The sequence below is a fragment of the Passer domesticus genome, chromosome 17, assembly GCF_036417665.1.
Source record: "Passer domesticus isolate bPasDom1 chromosome 17, bPasDom1.hap1, whole genome shotgun sequence".
NCBI classification, from domain to species: domain Eukaryota; kingdom Metazoa; phylum Chordata; class Aves; order Passeriformes; family Passeridae; genus Passer; species Passer domesticus.
The window spans coordinates 13,129,119-13,141,606 of record NC_087490.1 but is presented as its reverse complement, the minus strand read 5'-3'; the positions used below and the strand labels follow the sequence as shown (position 1 = coordinate 13,141,606).

Genomic DNA, 12,488 nt, shown 5'->3' with positions numbered 1-12,488 from the left:
TGAATCTCTTCAGTAAGCAAAGAACACTCGCTCTAGCATCTTTTTTAAAGTATTACTGTTTATTTACCGTGGTAGCAATTTCAGAATAAAGATTACCTGGTCTTCCATTTCTATTACATGCAGAGACATGTTTTTCTCTGATGATTTCATTTTATGATTGGAGGGGCTCAGTGTAAGTGAATTATAGAGATGTGCTGTGTTAATAGTTAGAGACAGTTCAGCACCTTTTTAATAGCTGCTGAGGGAATCAACTTTTACCAGTGACACTCTTTGGCTGTGGCTTTGCAGGAGCATAACTATTCCCATCCTGAGTGCCCTGACATCTTATCTCCTGTAATCTGTGTTAGTTATAGATAAAGAACATCATATTTCTTCAGGAGATTCCTTTTCCACTCAAGCAGCAAAAAGCAACAGTTATAAATTAGTAACAATTTAGATTTACAGCTTTTCCATGCCGAGGCTCTGAACTGTAAATCTCAGCTCAGTAAGTATGGTGTTTGTTCCCCAAATGAAGCAGTTTGCACGTGCCTGCACGGGGATGTTCAGCCTTCCTGCCTGGTGCCCAGCTGCCTGCAGGGCATTGCCCTGTGCCCCGCAGGCCGAGCTGTGAATGCTGGCACTGCCCTGCTTTGGGGGTGCAGAGCGGGGCTGAGGAACCACCCTGCAGTGTGCCCGTGGGGAGGGACAGGGGTCCCTGCAGGCAGAGCTCACAGCCCAGTGACCTGGGGCAGGACAGCCCAGAGCCACCCAGTGACAGCCACTGACACCCACTGACACCCAGTGCCACCCAGTGACACCCAGTGACACCCAGTGCCAGTCCAGTGCCACCCAGTGCCAGCTCAGTGACTCCAGGGCAGGACAGCCCAGTGCCACCCAGTGACACCCACTGACACCCAGTGCCAGTCCAGTGCCACCCAGAGCCACCCAGTGCCACCCAATGCCAGCCCAGAGCCAGCCCAGAGCCAGCCCAGTGACTCCAGGGCAGGACAGCCCAGTGCCACCCAGTGCCAGCGAGGCAGGGCAGGGCAGGCAGTGGGCAGCAGATCCCAGCCAGGGGCACGGAGGCTGCCCTGGGATGCCCTCTGTGTTCTGAGCATCCAAAGCCAGCCTGGAAAACTCAGAGACTCAAAAGAAATGCAAGGAGCTTCTGAGAATCATTCTCAGCTCTTACCAGGGGAAATTGCACTTGCCTTTGGTAAGCAGAGCTCATTAATCACCCTGCTTCAAAGGCCTGGTTATTAAAATTCCCTTTGCTTTATGAAATAATTGCGAGGGTCACACTGATGAGCCAGGGGAGAGGGAGTGTGGCTGCCTGGGAGAGCTCTGTGCAGCTCCGTGGAGGGGTGAGCAGCCAGGAGGTGCTGTGACAGCCCGGGAGGGGCTGTGGCCTCCAGCAGCCACAGAAATGAGACTGGTGCCCGAGTGCTCGCAGGGCACTGCCCGCAGGGCCTGGCACTGCCCTGTGGCTGCAGAGCTCCTGCTGCCAGCTGCCCTGTCTGCAGCTCTGCTGAGCCCACAGCAGCAGCAAAAGGTGCTCAGGAACCTGGGTGCAGAGCCCAGTGGGGGAAACCCTGAAGCTGGAGCTCCATTGCAAACCTGAGAGCCCAGCGGCCTGAGCAGTGTGTTCTGAGAGCAAACGTGTGATCAGGGCAGACCCGAGTGTACAGGCAGACATTCATCCCTTGGATGAATTACAATTTCAAAATGTCTGAAGGGCTTTTGTGCTGAGGGAGGAAGAGGATTTTCTTCTCAAGTTCTCTTTTTGTGAAATCCTCTTTCTCCCTTCCCTAAAGATCACAGTGAGGATGGGGCAACCTTAGCAAAGCAGCTATCAAGTGACCAGGAGGGGTTTTTCTTTCTTTAAATATTGCTTTGAGTCTGAATAAAGTGTGTCTGTTTCTTTAAGTAAGAGGGAAAGGTCTTTTTGATGTGAATACTTTAGAGGAGAAAAATCTCAGCTTCTCCCCTTCAGCCCAAGGGGCAGTGGGAGCAGTCATCGTCTTCTGGTAGCTTGGTTCCAATCCCCACTCTCTTGTCTTCCAGGAGTAAAATCAGGTCAGTCTCAGAGCTCACAGTGGGAGCTATTTAGATAATGAGAATTTAGCACTTGGGGGGCTTTGGGAGCCTTTACTGCACAAGAGCCAGCTGGAATCAAGGGCCTCTTGTTCCACAGGATGGTCCCAGCTTCGCAGGCACGGCTCTGAAGGGCTGAGAGCTTGCAGAGCTGAGCAGGATCCTGCAGTCGGGTGGGAGGGCTCGGGCAGCAGTTTGTGCTCAGTGTCCTGGCAGAGATCAGCAGTGACAGAGGTGACACCAGGTGACAAAGAGCTCTGCTCAGTCTGATGCTCCTCAGGTAATCAGAGCTCAGGCCTTTTAGGTAAGAACTGGTAAATCAAACAGCAGGAATGTGTTTTGTAACTGGTCACCACAGAGCTGGGTTTGTTTGGTGAGCCCAGAGCCTCTGGCATCCCTCCCCTGTCTGAGAGAGGCTGGCTTTGCACAGAGCCCTTTAGAAGGTCAAGGAAGAGGTGTGGGGAGCTGCCTGCCCAGCAGCAGCCAGGGTGAACCCTAGAAAATGAAGAGGGTGTGATGCCACCCAGTCCTGTGGTGCAGTCACACACCCAGGACCTGACTGATTCCCCTGGGGGCAGAGCAGGGCAGGGCACGGTGCTCAGGAGAGCAGTGCCTGCCCCACAGGCTCTGGGGTTCTGACCTCGCCAGGATTGCACCCCAAGAGCAGCTCAGACCTGCCCTGGGCTGTGCCCACGTGCCAGCCTGGCTGCCCAGGCAGAGGGCACTCCCAGCGTGGAATGCCAGTGTTTGCAGGGAACCTTTCAGAAAGGGGGAAAGCAGCGAGACTTGAGACACTTTTAGGTGATAATCGAGGTGAGCTCAGGCTGGAGCTGTCCCTGCTGCCACGTGCAGGTGTGTTTGTCCCTGGGCTGCGGGGTCACTCGGGTGCTGGCTGCCCTGGCCCTCAGGGAACAGCAGTTCCTGCAGCAGGCAGGGCACCACAGCAGGGCACAGCAGGGCACAGCAGGCACAGACAGCAGCAGGGCACCACAGGTACCTCAAGAGCCCTGAACCACAGCTGGAAATCTCCTGTCCTGCCTGCTGCACTGGGAGCAGTCCTTGCCAAAGCCACGAGGGATTGAAGCTGGATCTGGGTGGTACTAATGAATTAATAGCAGATTATAAATACTAAGTGGGCCTTTGTTTCCTTTTCTCGTAGGAAGCAGAGATCCTGAACACGGCCATTCTCACAGGGAAAACAGTGGCTGTCCCTGTCAGGGTGGTTTCTGTGGAAGATGATGGGACTGTGACAGATCTTGTGGACTCTGTGGAATGCAGCTCATCAGATGAAGACGTCATTAAGGTAGGATCAGGCTGCTCCTTTCAGAGGCAGAGGCCCTGCAGAGCACTGCTGTTCTCTAATGGAACAAGTTCTTTCATTTTCTGACTGCTCTGCTGCTGGAACCAAGATTTATTATTGCTGTTATTGCTGTATAGCTCGCTCCAGTGAAGCAACAAACCAAACACAAAATCCCAATTTCCCGTCCTGCTCGTCAAACCCGTGGGATTGTCTGGCACTTCCCACTTGGGAAGCATTTCCAGAGCTGCTCTCCCTGTGCCTGTGCAGTTGCAGGGCTGTTCAGGAGTGCTGGCAGTGCTCTGCTCCCTGCCAGGAGAGCTCCCAGGAGAGCCTGCAAGGTCCTTTTGGCCTGAAGTGGGGTCACACTGGAGCCTCAGTGGAGGCTTTCAGCAAGTACCACATCCCCCTGAAATCCTGTAAGGAATCAGTCCTGCACGCTTCTGTCTGCTGGATGGACGGTGAAGAGGAAGGAGCTGCTGGCAGCGATGGTGGCAGATAAGGTACAGAGGATTCCAGCAGGTGACACAAGAGGTGCCTGGTCTGCAGCAGCTTTTATCTTGTCACAAACTCTCTGTGCCTGTCACTTGAGAGAGGAAACAGATGCAGCTACAAATGAAAGTTAAAATTGAAGTTTTTATTATTTTTTTTAAACTATCACAAAGCCTCCAGGCCACCCTCCCAGTGGAGGGAATGGAATTCCCTCTCAGCTGCTGGGAATGGCTGCTATCCCATTACCTCCAGGAGCTGCTCCTTACTGGGACCTGGCCGTGCCCAGAGCTGCCTGCCTGCTGGGGCTTCAGCTTTGTCTCCTTTGGAGTTCAGCTTTGCCCCTTTGGGGTTCATCTGTGCCCCCTTTGGGTCCAGCTTTGCCCCCTTTGGGTTCATCTTTGCCCCTTTGGGTGCCCTGGCGTTGGCTGCAGCACTCAGGGCTGTGAGCAGCCCCAAAGCCTCCCCAGCCCCAGCACCCCCCTCCTGGGGGCACTTTGTGGGCACAGGGGAGCAGTGGCTGTCCTCGGGAGGCTCCAGACACACCCACAGGTTTGGTGGCTCCCTGTCACAGAGCCAGGGACAGCTCGGGCAGAAGGAGTGAAGAACAGAGCTGGGCAAGGTGTGCATGGCTTTTCCTGAGCTGTCTTTTCTGACAAAAAACAATTGCAATTTCTATGCTTATTGGACTTGTTTTAAATAATTTTGTCATGGTGATTTCTTACACATGAGATGAACCCTAGGAATTTCAAAGTTCAGTATTTTTAATGCTTCCCTTTTAGAATCTTCTCAGTGCTCCTGTTTTCCTGATTAGCCACTGTGTTGGTATTTTCTGATTAAACATGTCTTTCTGGCTGTGTTATTAGGAACCTTTGGGGTTTGGGGTTTTTTCTCTTCAGTGAAGCCCTTTTGGATCTGGTAAATCTGCCAAATATAGCAAATTGTTGGACTTAATTTAGATTGGGAAACAGAAGGAAATTATTTGTCCTTGTGTTGTGGGAGTTAATGGACCAAGTCCTTACTAACTCACTCATCTTCTATTTCACTTTTCTGTGAATTGGGAAAAAAAAGATTTTGAAAGCAAATACATCATTTGGAAGAGGTGTAAAAAAGCAGTTTTGCTTTCTGATGTTTTAATCGTGCCTGTCAGGACACAAATGTCCAGTCAGTGCTGGTGTGTGAGGTACATGCACACACCCCTCATTAACAGCGGTGTTAATGACAGCCCCGTGCCCCTGGGGCTGTCACCGCCAGGGATCAGCACACCCTGCACCCCTCCTCAGCAGCACAGAGGTTTGTGCTCAGCTCACATGAGTTGCCAGTTTCAAGTGAGCTCTTAATTGAAAATGTGTCTGGAGTTTCCAGTTTACCTGCTCTGGTTCAGAGCAAGCCTTGTTCACAGGCATCTAATGAAGATAAAGATGTATAATTACTGGCCAGCCTTCAGCATGCAGCAGTAATTAGAGTTTCTGTTCTCTGGGCATTAGAGTGGGGAATAGAAAATGGAAGAAAAAGCTGCTTAAGATGCCCACTGAAATATAAAGATTAAGATTACATTTCTTTGGGTCTTTACTGTTGCTGTTTTTCAGTGCAGCTGTCAAGCAGCATCTAACAGATTGATTATGTCTTCGTGGCTTACCTTTTATTCCTGGCTTTTTGCTGTTGATTAATGATGAGGTTAAGCTCATTTTCCTTGCAGAATGAGGGTACCTCATTCTTCTTTTCGTTTCAGGGTCCACATTTATTACTCACTTCTTTCATCTGAAACTTCAAAGAACTTTAAAGAGCTGGTCCAAACTCTGCACTGACTCTTCTTGTGCCAAACTGCACCTGCCTGATCTTGGCTGAATATGTCAGAGCAGAATTTAGTCCATTGAAGCAATATTTTGGATGACTTACCAGAAATTATTACAGAATAACCAAAAATGAGGTGTGTTATAGACTGTGTTTCACTAATGAGGACTGTGAGACACAGAAAGGTTAAGGTGTAAATTTCAAAGTACTGTCAAGTACTGACCATTTGTGGATAGTAAAACTCCTGCTGAACTAACGGGAAAAAAGAGAGATTTTTGAGCAGACTTTATTTTTGCTGAGTTATTAGTAAGGAATAAACTCTCAAAGTGATTTTAATCAAGAATAAGGAGTGAAGAAAAATCAGTTTCTTTTAATCTTTCATTTTGAAAAGACATTTCTGTTTCCAAATGGCCATTTTTTTCAAGGCTCAACAAAGCCTGGAAGTTTCCAAAGCAACACTTTCCAGTGCCCTGGGTTTTCAGCTTGACGAGTTAATTGAAAATCTGCATTTGGTTCCCTGAAAGGAAAACTGGTTTTTGTTCATTGTGTTTGATCAGACACCTGAAAGTTGCCAGAAGTCACAGTGCTGGAGTCAGCCCTGGGAACAGGATCCAGCTCCTCTGCCCCTCGTTGTGCTGTGCTGTGTGTTTCCTGGAGGATTCCTGAATCCCTGTGGTACCCAGCCTGTGTGCTCGTCCTCCAAAAGCCCTGCAGCTGATCTCCTGGAGCTCCTGGAGCAGTGGCAGGGCTGCCAGCAAGGCTGGGGCTTTGCCTGGATGGCAGGAAGCTGCTGGGCTCAGGGCGTGCAAGGGCGTTGTTGCTGCTGCTGGCATCCTTGGCACAGCCTGGGCACTGCCCCAGAGCCCTGCAGGGTGTCCAGCGTGGCCTTCTCTGGGAATCCCCTTCACAGAATCCCAGAATCGCTGAGTCCCAAAATCACAGTATCCCAGAATCACTGGGTTGGAAGAGACCTTCAAGCTCATCCAGTCCAACCCAGTCCCAACACCTCAGCTGGACCCTGGCACCCAGTGCCACACTCAGGCTTTGTTAAACACACCAGGGATGGTGACTGCACCACCACCCTGGGCAGCCATTCCAGTTCTTTATCACCTTTCTGGAAAAAACCTTTTCCTATACCCAAGCTGTTTTTCTTTCCCTTGGCCAGCTTTCCCAGAGCTGGCCAGCCCCTTGTGGTTGTGAGGGCTTGCCTGGCACTGTGCTGGCTCTGCAGGAGCTGGTGATCCTGGCTGAGCTGTGCAGGGATGCTGATCCCCCTGCTCCCCAGGATGGCTCTGTGCTGGCCCTCTGCAGGGTCTGCTGTGCTGTGCTGTGCTGTGCTGAGCTGAGCTGAGCTGTCCTGACTGAGCTGTGCAGGGATGCTGATCCCCCTGCTCCCCAGGATGGCTCTGTGCTCACCCTCTGCAGGGTCTGCTGTCCCTGCTGAGCTGTGCTGTGCTGTGCTGAGCTGTGCTGTGCTGTGCTGAGCTGTGCAGGGATGCTGATCCCCCTGCTCCCCAGGATGGCTCAGTGCTGGCTCTGCAGGGTCTGCTATCCTGGCTGTGCTGTGCTGAGCTGTGCTGTGCTGAGCTGAGCTGTGCTGTGCTGTGCTGTGCTGTGCTGTGCTGAGCTGTGCAGGGATGCTGATCCCCCTGCTCCCCAGGATGGCTCAGTGCTGGCTCTGCAGGGTCTGCTATCCTGGCTGTGCTGTGCTGAGCTGAGCTGTCCTGGCTGAGCTGTGCAGGGATGCTGATCCCCCTGCTCCCCAGGGTGCTGCTGCAGCCACAGCTCCATCATGGGCACTAACTTTGGTCCAGGGAAGGGCTGGCTTCTGCTCTGCTCTGACACTTTGGAGTGTGTTAGAGGGGAGAGCAGCACACTTGGCAATTTGTTAAATATTACTGCAGGCTAATAAATCTTTCACTAACACTTAGCGTGGTTTTATCAGTGGCAAAATAACATTTTTTTCATCATGTGACAGACTTTACGGAAGCTGAAGTGTCAGAGCATTTGAAGTAGCCTGAAGCAGACAGTGTTTTAAAGCATGAAACTTTTAACAGCTGTTCCTTTTCTCCCTTACACTGGTGCACTTCAGGGAGAAGTTGAATTCTTCTAAAGTCACTGGTGTGACAGAGTAAAAGATCAAAGGGAGGAGAGAATGGAGTCGGGGATGCTCTCTGCTCCTCCTCAGCACTGGCAGCTGCAGTGCTGCAGGTCCCAGCCCTGGGTATCCCTTGCAGCACGTTCCTGCATCACTGAGGTCACTGCAGGTCCCAGCCCTGGGTATCCCTTGCAGCACATTCCTGCATCACTGAGGTCACTGCAGGTCTCAGCCCTGGCTCTCCCTTGCAGCACGTTCCTGGGCACTGAGCTCTCTCCGTGCCCACTGCAAAGGGCAATGTTGAGCCCCCCGTGGGGGCACTGCCACAGAGACCTGCAGGCAGGGCTGGGAGGAGAGATCCCAGTGATCCCCCAGTGTGACAGCTGAGGGTGAGCTCAGGGCTCCCCGTGGGGCTGAAAACACAGCAGCTCACAGGGAGAGCCCCGGCCTTGCTCCAGGGACCAGTGCAGGACAGGGGGAATCATCCTGCCCAGGACAGAACAGAGTGGCACAAACCAGGAGGAGCAAGCCTTGTTTGAGCAGCAGTGGTCTGTCAAACTGGCTAACCAGAATGTGCAGTGCTTTATATACATAATATATCACATAGCTGGTCAATCTGTGCCTTGGGAGTTCAGTGAAGAAGCTGTGCCATGATTTTCCATAATATAAAGGGATTTCTCCCACCAGCTGAACAGCCTTATTCCAGCCCCCAAAAATTTTGATCCATCTTGGAAACAATCTTGATTTAAGACAGCAAATGTATGTTTTTATTTTCTGCAATGTCTAAACATTTCATTTTGATAGAAAATGATGAAATCACGTCCTGTCATTTCAACTCAGTTTGAGTATTCCTGACATCAGAATCCATCTGACCTTTTCACCTTAGGATGGAGCAGCTTTAAAAATGAAAATGCTTTTTGTGCTCTGCTCTAGGAATGCTAGACAAACTCAGAAAAATATACTGTCAAAACTAAGGGTTGTAATAATAACTGTAGAGTTCAGTTCATGAGCTGCTGGTGTTGGTTATAAAGGGAGAAGGCACAATTTTAATCTCTCTCTGGTATGAGAAACAGACGTGGCAAAGATGAATTCTGAATGTGCAACCACTACAACAGACTTGCACCTCCCAGGAATTGTCTGGAACTCACCTAAAGCTGTTGAAGTTACTGGATTTGTCTCTTTCATATTCTGCCAATTCATCATTCTGATGTGAATCTTGGGAAGTAACGAGGTTTCTGTGGTGTTATTTGCCTTTTTGTAACATCCATACTGAAAACCCCAGTGGGATTGCCACAGTCACTGTTGCCTGCACTTCCTTTATGTTTTTGAAAGGCTATAAGCTTATAAGATAAAAAACCTCTCTGTAATGGAAAAAAAATCCAGATAATTTCTGAGTTGAGGCTTCTTCAGAATCCTACAGAGAAGTTACACCATGCCATGTAAATGGCTGCTCAGCCCAGTTTAGGATTTTCACAGCCTCTAAATGACTTTTTGTTGATCATTTGCAGGACTATGCAGACGTTGTGGTAGGTGTGGAAGGGGTTGGTGTTGCTAAAATAAAAATACATGTGACAAGATCTCTTCAGCTGATTCAAACGTGCTCCAGTGCAAGGACTGTGTCAGTGTTTGAGGGTGAGGCTCACGTTCTGGAGTTAGCAGAGGAATGCTGCTCAGAGCTGAGGTGTCCTGGCACCACCTGTGGGATTGCTGCAGGGCTCCCAGGGCTCTCCCAGGCACTTGGAGGAGCCAGGGCTGATCCTGGGCATCCGTCTGTGCAGGGAAAGGGGGCTGGGTGAGTTAGCAGGGCTGGGCTGGGAAGGCTGTAATGAACCGGAGTTTTTAATGCCTGGTTCTAATGAAGGAAGGAATCATGCTCTGATGGTTAAACCTGGGATGGGATTTTAGGCACTGCAGATTCTAATGAGGGCTCAGCCTGCACACAGCGTGTGACACTTGATTCTCATTTCTGTCTTAACAGGAGTGCACAACAATGGGATATCATCCCTGGGATGGGTTCTGGGAGCTGCACTGAGCTGTGGTGGTGTGGGCTCTGGCATTGCTTTCAGCTGGGCCATGGCTGTGCCATTGTGGGCCCTGGTTTATCTGATCTGCCTCAGCAGACACACAAAAGGTGTGTCATGGTGCTGAATTGCCTTGACAGACAAAGAGCATTAATGCCAAATCCCCAGGAGTGCTTTGAGATGTGAAATGTAATGTGTAAGCATCCATTGTCATTAGGGCTGTTAATAACATCCAGAACCCTAACTAGGACAGAGCACAGGCTCTGCAGAAATCACTCCTGTTAAATTTCACTTAATCACAGCCCATACAAAATTCTGTCATGATAGAACATCGGTGGCTGAATGAGGAAGGATTTAGAAATATTTCAGATTTCTTATATAACAGAGTCTGTGCAGGTCAGTTGACTGAAGGTTTCTCCTCTTTTATTCACTGTCTGGACCATTCTGCATTTCTTTTAGGATGGTGACTTTTGGTTGCCCATGCACTTTTTCTCTTGCAGTTATATAAAAAATTATGCCGTACTTAAGTATTTCAAGAGAAAAGAAGGTAAAGCAGTCAAACACACGTGAAAAGTGCTCGAGATGCCAGAACAGCAGGAGTTACCTGGGTGCAGTTTGTTACCAGGAGTGATTGTCTGTAACAGCTCTTTACACGCGGGACAGGCTCTGCTCTCTGGTGTTTCTTTGCAGGACACACCAGTGCCCTTGGTTTCCCCTTCAGCTGCCCACAGAGATGCTGGACAGCTCTCCAGTTTCAGCCTTGCTTTGCAGCATTGTCCTGTGAATGGTTATTGGATGATAATCCTGATTTCTGAATCAATTTAGGCATTCAAATCCAATTAATTTAATTGCAAATTAGAAACCTAAGCACCTATAAAAAGTGGCTTTAATGGCTCTTCAATTTTAACTAAAAGTGTAACTGTGTATTTAGAGCAGGTGGGTATTATACAAAGCTGATATTTTCTCCCAACTTAAATAATCTGTTCCTTATAATAACTATTAAAATAATGTGATTATTTGCAAGCAGGTGATTATTTTGCAGCTGTAAAGATGTTTTGTTTGCATAAATTTAGGACATCTTCTTTAGACTTGAGGATTTGAGTGCTCTCAGCAATTTCTTTGGGCATTTGTGAGCGTGTGAAAAGCTGTTGCAGTGTTTGAGACTTTGTGCAGAGCTGGAGCTGATAGCAGGATGAGATCTGTGAATATGACGTTCCATTACATGCTCCATTTCATTCCACTAAAAGGCAGAGAGGGAGAAGTGAAACTTCAGTAATGAAGGGAAGTATCATTTGCCCCGGTGAGGAGGCTTCTAAGGGCACAGTGGATGGTACTAAAGTGTGTTTTATGCATTGTCTGTGAGCATTAGATTAATTGCACTTGGCTGCCAGTGAAAGTCGGGCTCACATGCACCCACACTACAATCTCTGTTAATGACTGGGTCTCATTTCTGGCACTGGGAATCCAGATTTACCCCTCTGTGGGTGATGGGATTGCCGTGTTGGGATGAGGGAAGGGCAGCTCCTCGCTGCATGGTGTGTGTGAGCACAGCTCAGGCTGTCACGGCTGCGTCCGGCATCGCCCCTCGCTGGGAGCAAACCCAGCCAGAGCCAGCTGCACTGCTCCACTGCCACGGCCACACGTCTGCCCTGTTTCCTTGGAAGTTCTTCACACTTCGGGATGATGCTGAGCTGAGTTTCAGGCTCGTAACAAATCTGGAAAGGCAGTGTTTCCCTGGGGCTCAGAATCCCATCGCCAGGGTTTCACAGGGCCCCTCTGGCAGGGCACTGCCTGTGCTCAGCTAATTTTTGAAGACACCTTGACAAGTAGCTCTCCAAATGGTGCCCTTTGTTCCCCGGTTAAACAATGTGCGTGTCTAGTCTCATCTGGAGCTCCCTGAGCAGATGCAGGTGGGCAGCAGTCCCTGAGCCTCACTGCTCTGGAGCGGGGTGGAGGTGTGATTAACCTCATCCTGGACTCTGCAGTGCTGAGCTGACACTTTTCATCTGATCTCCAGCGAGGCTCATTACTGACAAGATTTCCAGCAGGGCTGGGTGCTTGTTTTGTTGCTGTGGAGTAGATAAAATGAGACCCTGAATATCATAAAGTGTGTTCAGCACAGGAAAACTGCAAGACAGAAATTCTTCCCCCCTGAGCAGCAGTGGGGGAAGAACCTGGTCCCGTGTGCTCTGGGTCAGTGCCAGGCTGGGCAGGTGTGCTGGCAGATCCCGTGGGCACTGAGCTGCCCTGACTTCTGGTGGTTTTAACACAGAACCAGAATGGGGCCACCACTGAGGCAGGCCTTCCTGGAGCTGGTGTTTCCTGAGCCCAGCAGTGTGCTCAGCCTGCAGTCACCTGAACACCTCCTTGGCTCCTCTGCCCTTCACAGCAGGACAGTGGGCCGGAGCAGGACCAGACTGAGCAGTGTCTCTGAGATGGAACTCTGACATACCCCGTGCTCCCTGATGGAAGAAAGCAAGGGAAAACCTTGCTGCAAACAGCCTGATTGTGTCTGCGTGGGTACCATGGCAAAAGAGGCAGACTGCTGAGGGGGATTTTCTCTCACAGGTATCAGATGGATGCCAGCATCCCGTGGAACAGACCCAGCACCAGGATCTCCACTCAGGAGTTCTCTGCTCCACTGAGGCTTACCTAGCTTGGGGCTCCTGGGGGCTTTCATCAAGCCTTTCATTTGTTAGAGGCAAATTTTACATTT

General features: G+C 50.1%; 1 protein-coding gene across 9 annotated transcripts in view; it reads left to right on the top strand.

Moving 5' to 3' along the window:
- TMEM132D (transmembrane protein 132D) overlaps positions 1-12,488 on the top strand; it is a 210,189-nt gene that overhangs the window by 168,107 nt on the left and 29,594 nt on the right. For all 9 annotated transcript variants that reach the window (XM_064392882.1, XM_064392877.1, XM_064392874.1 and 6 more), the window contains one exon: positions 3,233-3,376. In XM_064392882.1, the coding sequence (XP_064248952.1) occupies positions 3,233-3,376 (144 nt within the window). The remainder of the gene's footprint in view (positions 1-3,232; positions 3,377-12,488) is intronic.